General features: G+C 36.1%; 1 protein-coding gene across 1 annotated transcript; it reads left to right on the forward strand.

The window, feature by feature from the left end:
* The first annotated feature begins 5,800 nt into the window (after nucleotides 1-5,800).
* On the forward strand, nucleotides 5,801-24,687 carry LOC306855237 (monoacylglycerol lipase ABHD6-like). Its single transcript, XM_079393773.1, has 9 exons — nucleotides 5,801-5,916; nucleotides 6,923-7,042; nucleotides 8,451-8,607; nucleotides 8,889-9,002; nucleotides 17,173-17,305; nucleotides 18,542-18,699; nucleotides 18,782-18,836; nucleotides 18,915-19,015; nucleotides 23,283-24,687. Exons 2-9 carry the CDS (start codon nucleotides 6,924-6,926, stop codon nucleotides 23,463-23,465), a joined length of 1,020 nt encoding a protein of 339 aa, XP_079249899.1. The 5' UTR covers nucleotides 5,801-5,916; nucleotide 6,923; the 3' UTR covers nucleotides 23,466-24,687.
* Nucleotides 24,688-24,703: the final 16 nt, after the last annotated feature.

Here is a 24,703-nt window from a genome sequence, read left to right on the forward strand (position 1 = left end):
GTCGTTTAGTCTGTCCTCCAATTCAGAGATGCGCTTCTGGTTTGCTTAATTTTTGCTTTTCAAATCTTCGTTCTCCTTCCGAATGTTGAATATTTCTGAATGCACCACTTCCAGCGCTTCCTTTAACAGGTTGATGCTGTTCGAATTTTCCTTTACCATGTCTTTTATTTCTTCGGATGGCTGTCTGATTGTCTGAATGATGGTTTGGTGTACCTGACTTAACATTAAGTCATCCGTTACATCACCTTTTGCATGCTTATTTTGGCGGAGTTGCTTTGGATGGTGTATTTGGAGTCGAATCACAATCTCCTCCCTTTTTCTGCTGACAACTGTAGGAGTGAGTTCCACTAATAAGTCTTTTTTCCGTCGTTCTTTGGAGTTCAGTATCCATCTCTTCAGGGGCTGACATGTCCATGATAACTTCTAGACTGTTCTATTCGAGTAAGAAACCATGGAACTAGTATTAAATAACTGTAGTACTTTCTAAACATTCAATAATAAATGTGACTTATTTCGTACATCAACGTTTGCAAGATGTACCCGAAGTTATTTTAAGCGTTAGAACATGTGCGTCTACTCAAGCCGCCATCTAATCACTAATCACGCAACGCCGACATCCTGATATCCAGATGAAGCAAAGAATTATACTAGGCTGCTTCCGAATACTTAGGCAGCTGACTTGCTGCCTCGCTGCTTTATGAGGCAATGACTTTACAGACAGCGTTTTTGCACGAAGGCACCACACAATACTGATTTTGGACAAGCTTCTGAGGCAGCGTAACAGTATAATGATCTACAACAAAACAGAACGAGTTTTGGTGATAATTAAACGAATATTTAATTACTATAATACTAATTTCTCGCTAGAAATAACATCAAAAGTGCAAAAAGTTAATCAGAAATATACAATTACACACAAGCGTTTTAAATTAAATTTGTGCCAAGGGGGCGTTTTACCCCACCCAGGGGGCGCTTTGTCCCACAGGTGGGGTAAAATGCCCCCTTGGCACAAATTTAATTTTTGTTAAAAATCTAATAACATGAACACTCTGGACATTTTTGCCCCCCAGTCGGACAAAGTAATTTGCTATAAACATTTACAGCAAAACCAGAGTACAGCATCTTTAGCTTAAAATTAAAAAAAGAATATAATCAATAATTATGAATAACAAAATTATAATAGCCTATTTGAAAAAATTAATATATAAATATTTCAGTGAGTAAAACTGTCTGTGTCTATAGTATTATTAGCATTATTATATTCTATTTAAAATAATGTTTAAATGACAATACAATATAATCCTGTTTACATTAAATAAGACTGCTCCCGAGTTTGTTGCTATGACAGCAACTCCTGGATGAGCTTCAAAGAACCAAACAATCCAAGATCATGCCTAATCATCAACAATAAAATCCAGCTAACTGTGTTATCGACGTACGAAGAACGGACCCCAGATATTTTAAAGTCCACTAACTTGTACAAAACACCAAATTAGGCAGGGATCGGTTATCACGATAAAAAAAAAACAAAAAAAAAAACAACAACTGTCAAATCATCTCATATATTAAGCGAGATACGAAGAATGCACCACAGAGGTGCACTTGACAGATATCCGCTGACGATTCCTGTTATGGCAAGCCGTTTTAGCATTTAATCTATAAGCCGTACTAGTATCTATTTATCTAATCTATCTATTAGGGGAAGTCGTGGCCTAATGGTTAGAGAGTCGGACTTGTAATCCGAAGGTTGTGGGTTCGAGTCTCCGGCCGGCAGGAATTGTAGGTGGGGGGAGTGAATGTCCAGCGCTCTCTCCACCCTCAACACCACGACTGAGGTGCCCTTGAGCAAGGCACCAAACCCCCAACTGCTCCCCGGGCGCTGCAGCATAAAATGGGCTCCGGGTGTATGTTCACTGTGTGTGTGTGTGTTCACTGCTGTGTGTGTGCACGTTGGATGGGTTAAATGCAGAGCACGAATTCCGAGTATGGGTCACCATACTTGGCTGAATGTCACTTCGCTCACTATTTTCATGCTACTAGTACTTATTTTTTAGATACTAGTATCTTTTCCATTAAGTACTAGTACTTATTCATTAAGTACTAGTACTTATTCATTAGGCACTAGTACTTATTCTTTAGCTACTAGTGCTTATTCTTTGGGTACTAGTGTCTTTTGTAAAGTTACTAGTACTTATTCATTAGATACTAGTACTTAATCATTAGATACTAGTACCTTTTCATTAGATACTAGTACTTATTTATTAGGTACTAGTACGTATTCATTAGATACTAGTACTTATTGATTAAATACTAGTACTTATTTATTAGATACTAGTACTTATGTATTAGATACTAGTGCTTATTCATTAGGTACTAGTACTTATTCATTAGGTACTAGTACTTATTCATTAGATACTAGTACACATTTATTAGATACTAGTACTTATTCAAAATGTTACTAGTAAGAATTTTTATTTTACTAGTACATTTTTAAATTGAACTCTACTGTAGCCATTTGGACTAGTCATAACATAAGACGAGTAAAAAAGCAGATCTGACTAGTAAGATATGAATTGTTACTAGTAGTTATTACAAAAGATACTAGTGTCTAATAAAGAAGTACTAGTACCTAATGAATAACTACTAGTATCTATTAAATAGGTACTAGTATCTAATGAATAAGTACCAGTATCTAAAACATAAGTACTAGTATCTAATGAATGCTTACTAGTAATATTTAAATAGATACTAGTCACTATTGCAATAATTACTAGTCAGAAATCAAAAGATGATATCTAAAACAGAATAACTACCTACCTGTTCATTTGGAGATATCTTCAACCTCATAAAGAACTAGTAAGAATGTATTTGGAGATATCTTAATTCAAACAAGTCATTACATAAACATGAGTACCTCTCTACCGTCCAATCAGAGTCCACATGCTAATACAATACATTAATATGCTGAATTAATTTGATTGTTAAGTAGGGCTAACTGGCTTTGTATGTTAGCCTACCTTGCTAATTGGTTACCATAAAAACACAAAGAAAAGATTACAAACCTGTTGTCCAACAAAAGTATATTGACATGTTTTTACTCCAAATTCACATCATAACATCATTGAGCGTTTGAAATAAGTTCCTTTTGTGATCTGACATGGTTTCATTAAACAGAATGAAGCAGAAATCATGCCACTTTATATTCTATACAGTGATAAAGGCTGTCGTATGTTTAAACATACTTTATTCTTATAAAAATGCCCGAGATGGCTTGAAGAACACAGATAAAACCATATATTGTCGCAATCATTGTTTATTTTCTTTATGCTTCATCATTAAAACATCTATCTGCATGTTAGCTACTAGGCTACATAAACAGCGAATGCTGAATGTCTTCTTTGTCCATATTTACAGGAAGTGAGTCTCACTAGTGGAGTTTCTGCGTGAGGGCGCCCTCTGGCGAAGAGGATGAATGAGAAGAAATTACATGAATTGAGTATTCGTTATTGCTCACAAAATAACGAGTAAAAATAGCTAAAATAATTAAGAACTTTGAGGTAAACATATCCTTACGTTTTTCTTCAGTGTAGAGAAGTGTAATTGTTTTTCCCTTTTCTTGCAGCTATATTTATTATTATATTTATACTTAAATACTCAGTTTTGTATATTATAATGAAATAGTGTTATTACAAAAGTAATATTCCTTATTTTGTTTAATGTTTTTATTTATTGGTATATAAAAAATAATTTGTTGTCCAAATCGTGCAGCCCTACACATACAGAAACCCTTTTTTTTTTTTTTTTTTATTAATAATGTTTGGCCTTTTTTTCCAAATAAACAAAATGTTTGTCTGAAAACCATAAGGTTCGGATTTTGTGTGCCCTGTACAGAACATTAATGTTAAAAACATTCAGTGTCTGTAGCACCAGTGTTACCACTGTAACTGGAACCTGGACTTTCTCACCAACAGACCACAGTCTGTTAGGATCAATAACCACACCTCCTCCGTCCTCACCCTAAACACTGGGGTACCACAGGGCTGTGTGCTGAGCCCAATCCTCTTCTCCCTTTTCAGCCACGACTGCATACCTGTATATGGCTCTAACTCCATAATCAAGTTTGCAGATGACACCACGGTGGTAGGCCTGATCAGCGACAACGATGAGACGGCCTACAGGGATGAGGTCCAGCATCTAGCAATGCGGTGTGCCAACAACAACCTTGCACTCAACACCCAGAAGACCAAAGAGCTGATTGTAGACCACCGGCGGACTAAGAAGGACCACACACACACTCCCATCTACATTGATGGGGCCGAAGTGGAGCGCGTGGCGAGCTTCAAGTTCCTTGGTGTCCATCTCTCTGAGGATCTCTCCTGGACCCTCAATACCTCCACCCTGATCAAAAAGGCACGACAGCGCCTTTACTTCCTTAGGAAATTAAGGGAAGCTCACCTGTCCCCCCACATCCTGCTGAACTTTTACCGTTGCACTGTTGAAAGCATACTCACAAACTGCATCGCAGTGTGGTATGGCAACTGCACTGTTTCGGACCAGAAAGCCCTCCAGCGGGTGGTGAAAACTGCCCAATACACCACTGGTGTCGTGCTACCCTCCATCAAAGACATTTACCACAAACACTGCACTGTTCAACAACCTGTCTGCACTCCTCACTCACAATGTTCTTTTATTTCCTGCTTTTTTGCACATTTCTGATATTTGCACATTCCCTTGCACATTTCTACCTCCGGATGCCGTGAAGGTCATTGGCCATATACAAACATATGCTACTTACATACCTCTCTTTATAATGCACCTTCTGTTTATATTTCCTTGCAACCTAAATTATATGTACAGTCATTTGCACTGAGCTAGTCTCTCCACATCTACCTCATAACTTGCACTATATGTCATAAAACAATGTATATACACATTTTTATATCTATTTATAAACCTTGTTATTTGCACTTCTGGTTAGATGCTAACTGCATTTCATTGGCTCTGTACTTGTACTCTGCACAGTGACAATAAAGTTGAATCTAATCTAATCTAATCTAATATGCAAAAACATTAAGGTACAGCCCTGATATGATATTTATTGTTTTTACTGGAGGAAAAAGAGGAAAATCACAGATAATAAAATTGGTGTCATATCTCCATCCTGCCACTAGAGGTCACTCGATGATCAACAAACACATTAGACTACTATGTTTACGTAATTACAGTGTTTACAAAACTGACAAAATAGGTTTTCTATGTGCTTGTGTACACATGATTGTTTCTTTTCTATGTGGTTTCCACAAAAAAAGTACATTCATCTCCTTTCTGTTTGTTGTCTAATCTCTCTCCTATATGTTGCTGGTTCATTAATATTCAACATACGATTAGCATACTGGGCAGAAATGCTAATTTTAAAAGTACTAGTATCTATTAAGTTCAGGATATCTCTGGTCTAAAAAGTTACTAGTAACTAAAAAATAAGAACTAGTTATATTTTGTCTTAACAAGAAGAGTATAAGTAAATACTAGTCACTATTGGAATAAGTACTAGTATCTAATAAATAAGAACTAGTATCTAATGAATAAGTACTAGTAACTTTACAAAAGACACTAGTACCTAAAGAATAAGCACTAGTAGCTAACGAATAAGTACTAGTACTTAATGGAAAATATACTAGTATCTAAAAAATAAGTACTAGTAGCATGAAAATAGATACTAGTACGGTTTATAGATTAAATGCTAAGCCGGCTTGCCATATTCCTGTCGGTGTAACAGTGTTTCTCTCCTCTCTTCCCCTTTAAATCGAGAGAGCTTCCCTGTTCAGCGCAGTCTGCAGCTCCACGGATCAAAGGGTGACATGTCTCTGCTTTGATCGGTATTCCCGCTAAATTCTTACATTCTACGGACATTTAAAGGTATGCTAACTAATAACAGATATATAAAAAACATTTGCATATAATCTTGCGACCAAACGCGTTTCTGTGCAAGCTGAGCTCTTTGATCACGCGACAGAATGACTGATCTGATGTTCCAATGTAACATTAAATATTTAACATAATGTTAAATTGGTAACTTACCAATTTAACATTATATAACTGCGGCAATGTGTCAATGTATCATACGAATCAGAGATTTGAGAGTCATTAATTCATGCTTGCTTGTAGTAAAAACGAAAGTATATCACGTGATCTAAATATAGAATAAATATAGAATATTGTTTTGTTTACGTCCATTATATAATTGCGACAATGTATCATGCGAATCAGAGATTTGAGTGTCATTAATTCATGCTTGCTTGTAGTAAAATTGAAATAACACGTGATCCAAATATTGAATATTGTTTTGTTTACGTCTTTGGTGTTTTAATGCTCTTGATTTATACGTATTGATTAATTCATTTATGTAGAATGCATTAATTCATGTTATAATTAAATAATATATTAATAATATATATAATAATTATTACATAATTTATATATTATGTAATAATTGGGATTATTAGTATTACAATTATATTATGTATTATATATGATTATATTTATAATGTATGTTTTGACAGAAAATATGATGTACAATAAATTATATATATATATATATATATATATATATATATATATATATATATATATATATATATATATATATACATAAAAGTGTAAATATATAAGTTAATCATGTTTAATTTAAATTTTACTTTATACCTAATAATTCAACAAATATACATTATTTAATTTATATCATTAATGGATGCTGCTGGTCCCAATTTAGTTTTTCTCTGTCCTTTCTTAAAAATGTTTTGCAGAGATGATTCGATAATATAATCTGTTCTACTGTATTAGAAGCTTTCTGACAAGAGGTCATGTGAAGTCTTATGTGACATTCTTATGCAGTCTTATGTGATACTGCTGTATTGTTTAATAGGATGGATTTGGACGTGGTGAACATGTTTATCATTGCTGGAGGGACGCTGACAATCCCCATCTTGGCTTTTGTAGCCTCCTTCCTGCTCTGGCCTGCAGCTCTTATTAAAGTTTATCACTGGTAAGTGCTCTCTAGATGCTTACATTTAATTTAATGACATCCTTAGAGTTCATTAGAGCTCATTTGTCCTAGGAAAAACATGCACAGATGACCTGGATTGCTCAGTACAGACACTCTGGGGAGTCATTTCAGTATTTCAACACTTACAGCTGTCGCTAAACAAGAAAAAAAATCACACTCTGTTTATTTTAAAAGCCTCATTGATGCGATCAGTTATAGTTACACAGACCACAGGGTTCAAACCACAAGATAAAGATGAAACATATCATTTCTGTGCCATAAGCAGCACTAAACACAAAAACAACCCAATGTTATGTCTGACTCAGGAACTGGGTAACAGTAAAAAACTACCCAAACATTAGGTTGTTAACATTTGACCCAGGAGCTTGGTAACACAATAACTACCCAAACCCTGAAAAAATAACCCCAAAAAATGACCTGCCTTTTCAGGTTTGTATTATTTAACATGTCTCTTATCTGGTGACGATGATAAAGGCAGATTGTTTAACCGGCCTCTTCTTTACTTCATGCCACTAAACTGGGTGAAGGGTTAGTCGTTGCACAGGGCTTACGATCCATGTTACAGTACACATGTACACTGTGCCAATGATTCAAATAGATTTAATTTTAAATAATGCATGATCTTTCTATGCATTTGGGAAGCTAAATGTGTGTGTATGCATTAGCCGGGTACATGCAGTGCTGCATTTATTGCTGATGTCAACTTATGCAAGCTGCCCAGTAGACTTTGTTCTCGTAATATCTGGGAGGCAAACTTTGCTCTACATGACACAGTCATCAGAACCGCTGTTTGCCTCTGTGCCGGACAGACTGACTGATTCCTTCAATGTCACTTTTGGATTGTGTATGAACTCATGCAAGTGTTTTATAATGCTGTTTGCCAAGTCAAGCATAACTATTACTAGCACTTCTGGTGCGCATGCAGGTTTGTTTGATGTTAGAGTTCAGTTCGTTTGGATAATGTGAATGCTATTTTCTGCAATGCATGGTCACAAGGGTTGGCACAAGGTGGCAGCTTTGCCACCCCATTGCCACCCTAAAGCAGAGTATGTGTGTGGAGCAGCATGATTTTGACTGAAGCAAGGATTTCTTGAAAGTCGGTTTTCGCTCACTCAGAGAGCGCTCTACTGCTGCTCCATCATGCTTTTGATTTTATTTAAAAAATAAGTACATTATTATTATTATATCTTTTTTATAGTAATATTTTGTGAGCACTGAACCAAATCTCCAGGTGCTTTCATGAAATCCAGACTGAAAAAATTGTGCATCCCTGATTGTTGTGATGTTTTTATCAGCTGTTTGGACTCTCCTTCTGAAGGCAGCATAAGCATTATTTTACAGGACCTTTATTTTCATTTTGAACTCTTTTTGGTGATTTGTTCTACAGGTATTGGCGCAGAAGGCTGGGAATGCAGGTGGATTATGCTGAATATGAAGGATTTCGCTTCTGTTACTCACACAGAGGGAATCCAGGCACCCGTCCATCTGTTCTCATGTTACACGGCTTCTCTGCACACAAAGACATGTGGCTCGGTGTGGTCAAGGCAAGAAACCACTGCAGAACATTTGCTTAAGTGTGAAATTAAATTAAAATTGTATTTTTAGTGTTTTCAAAGGTCAAAGATAAAAAAAATGCTCAAAAATAATTAAGCATTATTTAAAATAGGAAAAAGAAATCACATGTGTGACATGATTTCAAAAGCTGTGAAAAAAGGTTACATAAATCCTGTTTATTGGTACCGATACTCAAGAACATCTGTTCGAATCAGATCTTAAAGTAAAAAATATAGTTTGACTATATTTTTGACTGTTTTTGCTTTTGTAGTTTCTTCCTAAAAATGTGCACTTGGTGTGTGTTGACATGCCAGGACATGAGGGTACGACACGCACCAGTGCTGTGGATTACTCCATCGAGGGCCAAGTCAATCGGATACATCAGGTGGGAGTTTTCTGGATATGTTTTTTTTTTTTTTTTAGAATTTAACTACTTCATTTTTTTATATTATTTATACACACACACATATGTTTACAATTCCTAAAAATATACTACTACTACTACTAATAATAATAATTATTATTATAATTATTATAACATAATAGTAATATTTAATAATGTTAATTAAATATATTATTAAAATTATAATTACATTTATTACATTTTACTTTGACAATAAAAATGTAAATATTTGATAAGTAAATTAAAAAAAATGTTGCATTAATGATTCAGATTAAATTTTTTTATGAAATGTCAATTAAAATTTTAATTTCATGTATTACATTTTGATTTAACAATTATATAAAATGTTAATGTATTTTATTTCAATGTATTTTTAAAGTTTAACTAATTCATTTGTTTTAAAAAACATATCTAAGTGTATGTAGGTATTTACAAAGTATATCGGAAATACCAACAATAATGAGAGTAATATAAATAATTAATATATATATATTTTTAATTAAAAAAATAATTAATCAAATTAAATAAAATGTATTTATTTTTAATTCAAGCAAATAATATTAAGAAAAACTCCCTGTTCTTAAAATCTGTCACTTTAGTTCATGTTATTTAGTCACTGACCCAGTTTTTCTGTTTGGCTAAACCTCACACAGTATGCAGAGTAATATGTTTCTCTTGATGACACAGTGGATTCATTAGGTTTACATGATGAGATTTCTATGAAGTATCTTGAGATCAGTGAAAAGCCCTTGTGTCTTCATTTTCTCTATTCTCAGCCCAAAGCTAATCGGCTTTTCGTTAACAACACAGGCTTGTGCCTAAAATAAATGCCCTTCTTCAAACCCGGGGCACTTTCCCAGCCTGAAAAACTGCATGTCAGGTTGATTTGGACTCATTTGAGTCTGTCTGTCATTTAAAGCATCTTCTGCTAATTGCTGATTTGCACAGACTTGAGCTGATTATGCTGAAAGAGGCCTTGTCAGCTTGCTGAGAGAGTGTTTTGTTTCGAGATGAAGGATGAAACTTGTTTAGGTTGCAAAATAAAAATAACTCACTTTTATCTCTGGAGCACACTAAGGCTGAATTTACACTGTAAGTCTTGATGACCAATTCCGATTTTGTGACTATTTCCGATTTTTTTGACGACGTGCTTACATTTCTTTTAAAAGTGACCAGTATCCAATGTGTGCATTTTACACTGCACTTGGTGAAACAAGCCAAAAATAGCATGACATCACAAATCAGTTTGAATAGTACATTGAGTTTAATTTATTGACATGGAATTAATATAGAAAAGTTTTTAATGCAATAGTTACATCTATACATCAAAATAATATTGCCTAGTACAATTTCTTCAGGACAGTGATGTAGGCCTTCGCAGCTCTGCTGAAAGCTTGCGACTGGAATAATACTCAGGTGGTAGATAATGTTAAGCATGTCACATCGTCTGTGTTTTTTTGTTATTAAATCCAAATGCGTTCATCAGTGATTGGATATCAAAGGCGGGGACATGTTTGTGTGCATTTTATTTGTGGTTTCAACTGAACGAACGGGACTGAAGCGCTCGTCTGTGCACGAGCCGTCGTCCCTGACAACAGCAGCAACGAGTACTCAGCGTGATGTCAAAAGCAACACATTCAGAGCAAACAGGTCTGTGGATGATGCAGTCAACATGGGACTGCACTTCATCCTGCAGCATCTGGACAGACCAGGGTCTTATGTATGGATCCTGTTTGTAGACTTCAGCTCCGCTTTTAACACCATCATCCCATGACTCCTTCAGCCCAAACTAACTCAGCTCTCTGTACCCACCCCCATCTGTCAGTGGATCAACAGCTTCCTGACAGACAGGCAGCAGCTAGTGAGGCTGGGAAAATTCACATCCAGCACCCGTACGATCAACACTGGAGCTCCTCAGGGCTGCGTTCTCTGAAGACATCTAAAGACCCCTCTGCCAAGCTCCTAAAGTTTGCAGATGACACCACAGTCATCGGCCTCATTCAGAACGGTGACGAGTCTGCTTACAGACAGGAGGTTAAGGAGTTGACTGTTTGGTGCAGTCTTAACGACCTGGAGCTTAACACGCTCAAAACTGTGCAGATGATCCTGGACTTCAGGAGAAATCCCCCTGCTCTCCCCCCACTCACCAACATGAACAGCACTGTGACTGCAGTGGAGTCATTCAGATTCCTGGGCACCACAATTTCTCAGGACCTGAAGTGGGACAATCACATTGAGTCCATTGTGAAAAAAGCCCTTTGCCAGCTGAGGAGCCACAGGAGCTGCTGAAACAGTTCTACTCTGCCATCATTGAATCCGTCCTCTGCACTTCAATAACTGTCTGGTTCAGCTCAGCTAGAAATATGACCTCGGAAGACTACGGAGAGTAGTCCGGACTGCTGAGCAAATCATTGGTACAACCCTCCCTACTCTCCAAGAACTGTACTTATCCAGAGTGAGCAAAAGGGCTGGCAAAATCACTCACATCCAGCACACTCCCTCTTTGATCTGTTGCCGCCTGGTCGACGTTACAGAGCTCTGAGAACAGACACAGAAACAGTTTCTTCCCTCAGGCAATCCATCTCATGAACACTTGATAATAACGTGGAACACTCAACACACAACACTATTATACATCATTTATTCATCACACATACTTATTTACATTTCAATTTTGCACATATCATACCTGCAAATACAGTCCCCTCCAAACATATTGGAACAGTAAAGACAAAATTGCTCTGTTGGCTGTGGAGTCAAGACATTTGCAAATATTATTAAAAGATGAATATGAGACAATATGAGTCACATTTTATTATTAGCCATTTCAACACATATACCAAATAAAAAGAACAGCACTTCTGAGTGATTCTATAATTAGAGCTACATGTAATGTCCATGGAATCTATTATCAATTTTACTAATTTTTCATTAACTTTTCACTTCAAGCAATGATCACTTTTATATCAGGGGACATTTCTAATTAATTTAAAACAAAAATCTAACAGATATCCATATTTTATCTGGCAAAAATGGCTTATTCTATACTGGAAGGTGCTGTTTTTGTGCTGTCCGATTTGGTGAATGTGAGGTTTTGCTCTTCAGATTTGCTCTAAAATACATTTTTCTGTATATATTTCTTATAATTATTTGTGCAAAATAATCATTAAATTATGAGAAAGGTGCTTTAAAAAATATTTTGCTCATGCATCTACATTAAATCATCCATTTTGTGTACGTCCGAGAAATCAATGTCAACTGTGTTACTCACTATAAAACCCCCTATAAATCAGGAATGGCTTGTTCCAAAGTCACAGGTCCAACATCACTTGATGTATTTTCCTTTTTTGGAGGGTAGTTTGAAGACAGTGTGGAAAGTTATTACTTCTCTTCAATATTTTATCTATATTATTGTCTGCACGTAGAGTAGATTAATTGACCATCAACTGTGTTATCAACATGTTCTGGTGAACTTGCGTCACATGTTATATTTATAAATATGTAGAGAAAGAATATAAAAACATAAGTTAATCAAGGTCATGTACTAACTAGTCCAAGGTCAGCAGTTTGCACAAGGCCCTAAAATGGCCGAAATGTCAACTGTGTTATCTGTCAACTGTGTTACCCACCAGCTGTAACACAGTTGACAAGGATTAACACGGTTGACATTGTTGGCAATTCAGGGTCAATTTATGCAATTTATACACACTGAGGAAGGCCTTTGAGCTGGAACATATGTGTCCTTGTCCTATTGGTGATAAAATGTAGAATAAAACGAAAAGAAAAGACTATTTCATGTGAGTGCGGATCATGGTTTTGTCTAATAAGTGATTTAATGGATCAATGCGCCTAAACGAAACATCAAGCGACGAAAGAGCGCGGTGCAAACAACTTTTGTGGATCAAGTTATGCTCCCACTGAGTGCTATTGATAAAAATAAAATAAAAAATATTCACAAACTATTGTCATTACACAGAAATTACATATGAATTGCCTAAATACCTTGATTTGCATTACAATGGATAAACTTAACTGATCTAATCACGCCCACACTTTCTATGAACTCAGTAGGCCTATCCATAATATTATATACACATTATATTCACATTCCTCATGATTGACTTAAACCTATATAATATTATAGATCTGGCATATATCTGTTTCTGTATGGTAAACATACGTGCCATTTTTCCCAGACATGTACTGGCCAGGATTTCTACATTGCCTAAAATATCTAGGTTTTGGCTTTGCTTGCGTGTGGTGTATGACTTCGGTTCCTTATGTTTTCGAAACGCTCTCGAGGTACTTTGAATCAAAGCAATATAGAAATCCTGGCCAGGACATGTCCGGGAATAATGGCATGACTGATAAAGTGTTATGATGTTATTGAACAAGTCCTTACAATTTGAAGTGTCATGATGCATTATAAAACTTAATTTAACTTTATAATGAAATATAGTCATTAACTTTATAATGTATGTTATTATAATGTGTGTGTGTTTAAACTGCTTTATGGATACTAAGTTCATACCTGTCAACCAGTGTTGGGGAAGCTACTCTGAAACTGTAGTTTGACAAGCTACAAGCTACTCGTAAGTTAAAGTAGTTAAACTACAGTCAAGCTACCCTTTTGGAAAAGTAGTTAGCTACACTACAAGTTACTATCAAAAAGTAGCTAGCTACATTGAAACTACTTTTGATTTTTTTGAACAACGTATATTATAAATAACTGAATAAGTGTCTGAGGAATGTTTTAAGTAAAATATTTAGTGTTTAAAACAATGCAATACAATTATGATTTCAAAGAGTATTGTTTTATTACACACAACACTCAAATATCTCAGACTGTTACAAAAAGTGTAACCTTTACTTGTCGTTTCTTTGAGAGACATGAACTTGGACAAATAAGGCCATGGGTAATTAACGTTAGTTGTTTCTCCATCCTCCAAATCTGCCGCCACGTCTTGCTCCATCATGGATAATATGGGTGTGTCAACCCACTTCTGTACGTCAGTGAACTGTTAGCCGCAAGATGCGTGATTAAACAACAGGTGGCGGTAATGGCAAAAAATGAGTTTGTAATCTAACAAGAAGAATATCCTTGCATCGCGCTGATTCGCGCAGGCTCGACAAAACGCAATGTAGCTTTTGCTCGCGCTACACCGCTACTTGCTGCAAAAAGTAGTTAGCTACTGGAAAAGCTACACTGTTTAAAAAGCAACTGAGCTACTGCCAAGCTACTGAAAAATGTAGTTAAGTTAGTAGCGTCGCTACTTGTAGTTAACTACTCCCCAACACTGCTGTCAACTGTGTTACTCATGTCAACTGTGTTACTTTGTCAACTGTGTTATGTGTGGTTTTTATGTTATAAATCTTTTAAATGTGAACTAAATCATCAGACAAAAAGATGGGGATATCTCTGGAGATGGATGTCTTTGGTAAGGATGGCGAATAACGCTAAATTCAGCATACAGTGGATTTATGTTGAAGAAAGTTTCATCCTTCATGATAGCATCTCACAGAACGCCCATTATGATGCCCCAAATTCATATTTTCAAATCAGTTAGAGAGTTAACATTAAAAACTCTGGTGAATAGACTCAAAAACCTTCAAACAAATGTGTTATCAAACATGTAGTACTTCATTCATGTTTCCTTTGACACAGCATTTGTCCGTAACACAGTTGACAAAATAATGAATCAAACGATAATTTTCATTAACATATTTAAAAAGTCATTAGAGCTTAAGCTTGCCAAATAATTAATTTAGCACATTAAGGGGATATATTATTCAACCACCTAGTTTATTTATCAAAAAAGAATACTCATTTTCTGACTTCTTGGCTGACCTGAAATGCACCCCTAAATATAGAATGACTCTTTTAGAGTTCATCCCACTCATTGATGTGAGCATAAGTATTGGGACAGTTGAACATAAGGCAGATATAAAAGATTAAAAACTATTATTTAGTTGCAGATCCCTTGCACACAATCACAGCAGTGAGTCTGTGACCCATAGACATCACCAGACTCTTGGTCTCATCCTTTGAAATACTTTTCCCAGCCTTTAATGCAGCCAATTCCAATTGTTGCTTGTTTTGGGGAGTTTCTGCCTTTACTCTCCTCTCCAGCTGGTGAAATTCATGTTCAATCAGATTTAAATCTGGAGATTGACTTGGGCAATCTAATACTTTCCATTTCTTTGCCCTTATAAATTCCTTGGCTGAACTGGCAGGGTGTTTTGGGTCATTGTCCTGATGCAATATGAAGCACTTCCCAATGAATCTGGTGGCATTTTCTTGAATATTGGTAGGCAAGATGGTTTTGTACCCTTCCAAATTCATTCTGCTACTGTCATCATACATTAAGTCATCAGTAAAGTTGAGAGGGCCTGTTCCAGAGACAGCCATGCATGCCCATGCCATGACACCACCTCCACCATGCTTTACAGATGAGGCTGTGTGCTTGTGATCATTTGCAGTTCCCTTTTTTCTCTCCACATTTTCTCCCCATCACTTAGATAAAGGTTCATCTTTGTCTCATCGGTCCATAAACACAGATCCAAAACTCTTCTGGCTCACCTTTGTGCTTTTTTGCAAACTCTAATCTTGCCTTTCTATTTTTGGTGCTGGTCAGAGGTTTGCATCTTGCTGTGTAGCATCTGTAATTCTGTGTCAAAGTCTCCTGAGGACAGTAGATTGTCAGAGCATCACCCCAGCTTTCTGGAAGTTGTTGGTGATTTTACAGACACGTCTTTTAGGGTTCATTTTCACAGCTTTTATGATTTGTCTGTTATCAACTACTGTTGTTTTCTCAGCTGATCAGGTCGTTGTTGGTTGCTGATGGTTTCCAAACTCTTGATTTCTCCATGCCCTTTGTTTTTGCTAGAGCTCTAACTGACTTCCTCTTTTCTTTTATCATCCAAATTGCTTGCTTTTCTCTCAAAGTCAACTTCCTCATCTTCATCCTGGTTTGTGTGTGTCATCATCGAATACAAGATTCATAATGCAGAAGTAATGGATATAACTGATACGACACATTCTCTGCTTTTAATATCTAAAGAATTAATGCAACAGGACACAGCTGATCACTTAGAAAGAGCTGTGAGGCAACTGTTCCTATACTTATGCTCACATCAGATAGAGGGATGAAACTATAAAAGTGCTGAACTTCTTAGCTGGTAAAACATCTATGTGTTGAATCACCCAATAATAAAATGTGACATTCTGTAATTTTGTCTCATATTCATCTTTTAATTAATTATCATATTTGTAAATGTCTTGACTCTACAGCCAACAGAGCTATTTTGTCTTTACTGTTCCAATACTTATGGAGGGCACTGTACATCATTGTCTATATTATATATTGTGTTTTTGATTTTTTTTGTACATTGCCTATTTTGTATATTTGTATATTATTATTTTTATTATCTGTGTCCTGTCCTGTTGCTGTCTTTCTGTTGCACTGTGGAGCTTTATGATTATTTCCGAAAAAAGCCGAGCTCCTGCAGGCGCGCCGTGGGCGGGCCTAAAGAGTGACGAGCACTTTGTCTTTTTGTGCCGATTGCCAACAAAAAGACAGAAATTTGATGCGTTTCACTTACTGTCTGCAGTTCTAAATCATGACCGGGATCTTTTATAGCTGGGACCGCTCCATCGCATTCTTCCCAAGCGAGTCCTGTGCAGTGCATCCGAATGAAGTGCATTGTTGGGCACGCTCTTGCTCTCGAGCTGGTCGATGTGTGCACGGGCTCGTTCTTCTGGGGAGAAATGCCCATATAAGGAGTTCCACGCTTGATTATGTCATGAAGAGCCATGATTGAAAAAAGCTTTCTGAAACTTGTAAGAAACCCGGAAGTGTGTATTTGGCACAGAAATACTCTGTTATACATCGTTTTTTGAAACTTTGGCCATGTTTAGCATGAGAATCCAAATCTTTAACAGTGTAAATAACTCAACATACATGAAACAGCATTGGACCCCCCGCCCCCTTAAAACACTTTAAAAACGGGAAATTTGGAATGTTCAGAGAAAGTCAAAAGTAAAGTTTTTGTAACTTAATGGCTACATTAGCAAAATGTTCTTAGAACATATTTTTGTTAGCTGGATAGCAGCTTGTTGTAATTTCTCGTTTTTTTTTTTTTTTTTTTTTAGTTTGTGAAGAGCATCGGATTGAACAAAAAGCCTTTCTATCTGATCGGCACATCCATGGGAGGAAACGTGGCTGGAGTTTATGCTGCCCATCACCCGTCTGATCTCTGCGCCGTCACCCTTATCTGTCCAGCAGGTCTGATCTGTTCTGATTTGAGATCTTCTGTGTGCCTCTTCAGCATCACAATCATCCTGTAATAGTTAATCAGGGACATTTCAAAATTTGGAGTAAACAGCCCAATGTCATTAGCATTTTGTTTTTATTATTTTATTTCAAAAGGTTACTTCTGAAACAGGGTTATTATTGTTAAGTAAAGCTAATACTATTAAATAAATAAAAATAATCATTAATTGAAATAAAATGTAAAAAAATACTTAAGAAAAATATACTGTGAAGAAAAATATTCTCTAACGCTCCTCTGAACCTTCAGAGAAATCATATTTTCCCTCCTCATGCCTACATTAATATCCCATGATGTACTTTGTACAAAGGAAAAAATGTTGATGAGGCCAATATAACTGAAAACAATAAAATACTGATAAAAACTGTAAGAAGAGGTTACATGAGTGTGACTTTCTAGATCAAATAACATAACAGGTTTGAAAAAAACATTATGTTTTAAGGGGAAAAGTCACAGAATAGATCATGAGGGACAAAGACAAATTCTGAAAATTTCTCTCAAAATGCATAAAAAACGATATTGCATGACATTACAAAGCTTTGACATTTAAATATCCCTAAATCAAATGTTAAAATATTCTATTTAACACACATTAGCTAATACAATTAAATAATGCAATTTCAATTTTAGCATTACACACCAAACAAAGTTAAATCTATAAAATAATAATAAATAATAATATAAATGAAAAATAAAACATTGTAACCGTTATATAAGTAGTAAGCAGTGTTGTTTTAGTATAATTTACATACTATTGTAGTTTTAATATTTAGAATTAATATAATATGAATTTTTTATATTTTAGTATTAGTATGTTTTACATATATTGTTGTTTTCATTTTAATGTTATTTAAAGTTTTAGTAATTTTGTTTAATAACGGGCTTCTCTGCACTGGCTTCCTGTTGATTTTAGAGTGCAATATAAGGTTTTGGTAATGGTTTTTTAAGGTTTGCATGGACTTGCTCCAGAATATATCTTCAGCCTGGTACAGCATCATCACGCTGCCAGACCTTTAAGATCGTCTCAGAGTTGCCTCTTAAATGTCCCAAACTCACAGTTGAAAAGCACCTTTTCTGTGACTGCGCCATGCCAATAGAATAGCCTCCCTCTACATATTGGATCCAGGAAAGAATACACTTGAGTATCTTATTCCCTAAATTAAGCTCAAACATTTCTCGGTTTTTTACAGGTCTTCAGTATCCCATTGAAAGTACGTTTGTTCAGCGTTTGAGGGAACTGGAGAAAAGTCAGAACAGTGACGGGATCCCGCTGATACCCTCCACTCCAGAGGAGATGGAGGAGATGCTCAAACTATGTTCATATGTGCGCTTTAAGATCCCTAAACAGGTGTGTTCATGTAAATCAATTCTGCTTATGGGAGTTTTAATTTTTTGGAAATGACGGTTTTGTTTTCCCTCTGGTTTCCTAGATTCTTCAAGGACTGGTTGACGTTCGTATTCCTAATAATGATTTCTACCGCGAGTGTGAGTGTCTCTTGTGTTTTTCCTTGGTGTCTTTAGAAATAGCAGATCTGTGTTCACTTTTATCAATATCTTTTGCAGGTTTTATGGAGCTTGTCGGAGAAAAATCCAGACACTCTTTACATGAGAACATGAATCTCATTTCAACTCCTCTACAAGTTATTTGGGGGAAGAACGACCAGGTACAGACACTTTATTTTAACACTTTATCCTAAAAAAATTACAAACATTACAAAACAATATGACGCTAAATAACATCACTAAATTATGTTTTGATTGAAATTCCTATATTTGTATTGTATATATCACATTAAATGTGATGGTGCTGATTGAGGACATACAAATAAAAAAAAAAAAAGCTGTAAAAAATGTTTTTATTTAAATTTAATTCGGCATTGCATACTAAACAATGGATATAATAACATGTTTTTTCTCACCTATTAAATATATTAGTAGTAAGTCATGTTGTCAAGATTTAAAGACCTTTATTGTTACAGTGAATAAAATGAATTTCACCATCATATAAAAAGAAAAATCACAAACGTACTAAACTGAGTGCAACAGTCCAGTTCCAGAAGTAATAATCACAGTCATTTTCTCCATAGGAGAATTGTTTTTTAATGATAACTTATAGACCTTTAAAAACAGACGGTTGATGATCAATATGATCATCTGTCTACATTATTTGAGTTTTTTGTCTGAATAACCGTGTTTAACACCATTTCTGTTAAAAAAAAATACATTACCCATGATTCTGCAAAGAAATCGCCACCAATCAGAGAATCGAAATAAACAAATCGTTCTGAAATAACTCTTGAATGCCCCTACGCTCTCAGTTAAATACTCACAGTATACATGTTTTACCAAAAAAAAATAACAGCACTTTTAGAGTTCATCCCACTGATGTGAGCATAAGGATTGGGACAGTTGTTCCAGAGACAGCCATGCATGCCCATACCATGACACCACCTCCACCATGCTTTACAGATGCGGCTGTATGCTTGGGATCATTTGCAGTTCCTTTTTTTCTCCACATTTTTGCTTTCCCATCACTTAGATAAAGGTTGATATTTGTCTCATCTGTCCATAAAACTCAGTTCCAAAACTCTACTGGCTCACCTTTGAGCTTTTTTAGCAAACTCTAATCTTGCTTTTCTATTTTTGGTGCTGGTCAGAGGTTTGTATCTTGCTGTAACCTCTGTAATTCTGTGTCAAAGTCTCCTGCGGACAGTGCAACCTGAATTCCGGAAATGTTGGGACGTTTTTTTAATTTTAATAAAATGAAAACTAAAAGACTTTCAAATCACATGAACCAATATTTTATTCATAATAGAACATAGAGAACATAACAAATGTTTAAACTGAGAAATTTTACACTTTTATCCACTAAATGAGCTCATTTAAAATTTGATGCCTGCTTCAGGTCTCAAAAAAGTTGGCACAGGGGCAACAAAGGGCTTAAAAAGCAAGAAATTTTGAAAAGATTAAGCTGAGAGAACATCTAGCAACTAATTAAGTTAATTGACAACAGGTCTGTAACATAATTGGCTATAAAAGGGATGTCTTAGAGAGGAAGAGTCAAATGTAACGTTACACGTGGGGATGACTGCCTAGCTCAGCGAGGTGTTGAAGATATTTATTTATTTATTTATTTATTTAGTCATTTAGCAGACGCTTTTATCCAAAGCGACTTACAAATGAGGACATAAGAAGCAATCAAAACCAACAAAAGAGCAACAACGTGCAAGTGCTATTACAAGTCTTGGTTAGCCTAACGCAGTACAGATAATTATTATTATTATTGTTGTTATTTTTTAATAAAAAGACATAGATAAAATACAATTAGAATAGATAGTGCTAGAGTTAGAGGGTCAAGTAAAGATGGAACAGATGAGTTTTTAGCCGTTTCTTGAAGATGGGTAAGGATTCGGCTGCTCGGATCGAGTTGGGCAGGTCATTCCACCAGATGGGAACAGTTAATGAAAAAGTCCTTGAAAGTGTTTTTCTGTGTTTTTGGGATGGTACAATAATTCGTTGTTCACTTGAAGAACGCAAGCTTCTAGAGGGCACATAAGTCTGAAGTAAAGAATTTAGGTAAAGGGGTGCAGAGCCAGTGGTGGTTCTGTAGGCAAACATTAATGCCTTGAATTTAATGCGAGCAGCTATTGGTAGCCAGTGCAAATTGATGAACAGAGGCGTGACGTGCGTTCTTTTCGGCTCATTAAAGATTAATCTTGCAGCGGCATTTTGGATTAATTGTAGAGGTTTAATAGAATTGGCTGGAAGACCTGCCAAGAGAGCATTGCAATAGTCAAGTCTGGACAGAACAAGAGCCTGAACAAGGAGTTGCGTTGCATGTTCCGAGAGAAAGGGCCTGATCTTCTTAATATTATATAATGCAAATCTGCAGGACCGGGCAGTTTTAACAATGTGGTCTGAGAAATTCAGCTTATCATCAATCACAACTCCAAGGTTTCTGGCTGTTTTTGAAGGAGTTATGGTAGATGAGCCTAACTGGAAGCTGAGATTGTGATGAAGCGATGGGTTAGCTGAAATTACAAGCAGTTCTGTCTTAGCTAGGTTGAGTTGAAGGTGATGGTCCATCATCCAGCAAGAAATGTCTGATAGACACGCTGAGATGCGAGCAGCTATCGTCGGATCATCAGGATGGAATGAGAGGTAGAGTTGAGTGTCATCAGCATAGCAGTGATATGAAAAGCCATGTTTCTGAATGACAGAACCTAGTGATGCCATGTAGACAGAAAAGAGAAGTGGTCCAAGAACTGAGCCCTGAGGCACCCCAGTAGCTAGATGTTGCGACTTGTATACCTCACCTCTCCAAGATACTTTGAAGGACCTATCAGAGAGGTAAGACTCAAACCACTGGAGTGCGGTTCCTGAGAAGCCCTTTCTCAATAGGGTTGACAAGAGGATCTGATGGTTGACTGTATCAAAAGCAGCAGACAAATCTAGCAAGATGAGTAATGAAGATTTGTCAGCCGCTCTTGCAAGTCTTAGGGCTTCAACAACAGAAAGCAAGGCAGTTTCGGTCGAATGTCCACTTCTGAAGCCAGATTGGTTACTGTCCAGGAGGTTGTTCTGTGTGAGAAAGACAGAGACTTGGTTGAACACAACTCGTTCAAGTGTTTTTGCAATGAAAGGAAGAAGGGAAACCGGTCTATAGTTCCCAAAAAGAGTTGGGTTAAGAGTGGGTTTTTTAAGAAGTGGAGTTATACGAGCCTGTTTAAATGCAGAGGGAAAAATTCCAGTGTGAATATCTGTTAGGACATCTGTCAGCTGTGCAGCACAGTCTCTCAGAACACGGCCAGGTATGTTGTCAGGACCCGCAGCCTTGCGTGGGTTAATCCTAGATAGGGTCTTCCTTATGTCGGCTGGAGACAGACAGAGCTTCGTTGAAAACAAACACACAACAATCCCTTACCTCATGCTGTGTAGACCGACTGAGTTGAATTAAGTCCAATTTGTTTTCCAGAGAGCGAACGTTTGAGAGCATGAGTGTTGGAAGAGCCGGTCTTGTGGGGTTAGCTCTTAGCCTAGCTCGTATACCTCCGCGCTTACCGCGCTTCCGTCCTCTCTCACACCGCTTGCGACGCTGCCTTGTGTGGGTAGCATCAGTTGGCGAGGCCGCGGTCTCGAGGTCCGGCTCCAGCAGTAAACAAAGGCCTCGTAGCTTCTCAGTAGCCGCCGGCGAGAGTTGTTGTTTGTATGCGTTGCCGATATCCAAAAGACTTTGGCGATCATAGATGTGTTTTGGGGTGATTTCCTTATGAGTTAGCGGTAAACTGACAATATTTGGAGACGAACAGATGACATTAAAAGACATAAAAGCACCACCTTTGGGACCCAAAGTAGCCGCTGTGTCTGATCGCGCCGCCATCTTGGATTTTATAAAAATAAAACCAGTCAAAAGAGTAGAAAAATAATGGAAAATGCTAGTGTTAGAGGGTCATTTTTATAATAAAAAGAAAACAAGTAGATAGAAAAAGAATAAAGAAAGCTAGTATTAGAGGATTTTTTTAAAGAAAACAAGCAGTTAGAGTGAATAGAGAGTACAGGTGTTAGAGGATCAAGTTTATTTTTTTAAACAAAAAAAAGAAAAACAAACAAAAAAAGAATTAGAATAGAGGGTGCTAGAATCAGAGGGTCAAATAAAGATGGAAGAAGTAATTATGTCTGATGAATTACAAAGCACACAGAAACTGACCTGATACTGCAAGAATTTGCACATTTATCTACTTCCATTAAATAAATTCTAAATTTACTGTGACTGTGTTGAAATAATTCAGTGTTTCAGAGTTAGTAATTGTAAGTCTTATTAATACTTTTCTTCTTTGCAAGATTGTAATCACATATATAGGAATCAGCCATTTAAAAAAATTGGAAACGTGACATCAACAAAGGCCGATTTCTGTATATTGTATCCTACAGGTATTAGATGTGTCCGGGGCTTCAGTTCTGGCAAAGGCTATTCCAGGATCTCAGGTTCATCTGCTAGACAACTGTGGTCATTCAGTAGTGATGGAGCGACCGAGAAAATCCGCCCAGCTCATCATGGACTTTATCATTGCACAACAGAACGCAGGAACCAACAGCACCAAAAAACTCTCCTAAAACTGGAAAGTTACACATTTCACAATCCTGCTGTGTAACTTTACTTTGTACTGTAAGTCAGTGAAAGATACTTTGGATGGGATGAAAGATTCTTTTAAAAGCAACATCATGATTTTACAGCCTGTAAATAATCATTAAATGTTATTTTTGTAGTGAACGCTCAGGGACGCACATTAACCGCTGAGTTGAAAAGCACTTCAGAAGCTATGCAGATACAGATCAGTGTCCTGCAGACAGAATCGATTCCAATTCAACTTAGAATAGACCAAAAATGGTTGTTTACTGTTAATATATTTCTAATTCTCTTCCGACACCATTTCATGTTTGAAGAGGCCTACCTATACAGCTTTTCCAGGCATCACAGGCACTTTCCTGATCTACTTTGAATGCCAGAAATGCTGTCTATTTTTAGATTTTGAGACACAGCCTATATTTTTATCCCTTTTGTTGTTCTTTACCTTGTTCACAATTTTAACATGAGTTAATGCTGACAGTGAAACATGTCATCATCATTTGGGCTTACATCATTTTCTTTCCTGTACTACTGTAGTTGTTACTGTTTTAACCTTGTACATAAGACTGTATGTCTTGAAAATGGAAATTATTATGTTATCTTTTAATTGAAATTATGGAAAATTGAAATTATTTGTTTGCATAATTTTCAAAATTTTGGAAATTATTCAAACAGCTATTTCATGACTTTGTTAGAATCTGGTTAATATAATGTCTTTAAATGCATATTTTATGAATGCTTACAGTATTTTTGTCAGTTTAGGTTCAGTTTACATGGTCTTAAAACACAGGAGACGTATTGACATTTTCATTTTATTTTCATGACTGATATCTGCATTTATCAGTGATAATGTATCACAAATTGTCTTTTAGAAATCTCCAGATCACACAGGAACTTAGAAAAGAGCATGGTTCAGATATGACTAAATATCTTTATAAAAGACTATATTTTATATAAAAGATTATAATTTCAGTACATATTGCATCATATTATGGCTTGTGGATTCATGGAAGACAAAATCACAAAGTACTTAATTGTATAAATATAATTGTATAAATATTTTTCCAAGCTGAAAATTATTATTGTACTCTTTTAATCTAAAGACAAAATAAAAAAAAAATAACTTTGAAAGTTTTTAAACTTCACAGAAGACAGCTTAAATTGTATTTTTTTTTACCAAAGATGATTCAGATTAAATCTTATTAATCTAAAAATTATCATTACT

The sequence above is a fragment of the Barbus barbus genome (genome assembly GCF_936440315.1).
Source record: "Barbus barbus genome assembly, chromosome: 35".
Taxonomy (NCBI): Eukaryota; Metazoa; Chordata; class Actinopteri; order Cypriniformes; family Cyprinidae; genus Barbus; species Barbus barbus.

Bases quoted from the DNA above. Each gene is read 5' to 3' on its own strand.
- LOC306855237 (XM_079393773.1), top strand. From the start codon at position 6,924: ATGGATTTGGACGTGGTGAACATGTTTATCATTGCTGGAGGGACGCTG. The intron at 8,608-8,888 runs GCAAGAAACCAC...TTGCTTTTGTAG, and splicing joins TGTGGCTCGGTGTGGTCAAG to TTTCTTCCTAAAAATGTGCA. The intron at 19,016-23,282 runs GTACAGACACTT...TGTATCCTACAG, and splicing joins TTTGGGGGAAGAACGACCAG to GTATTAGATGTGTCCGGGGC.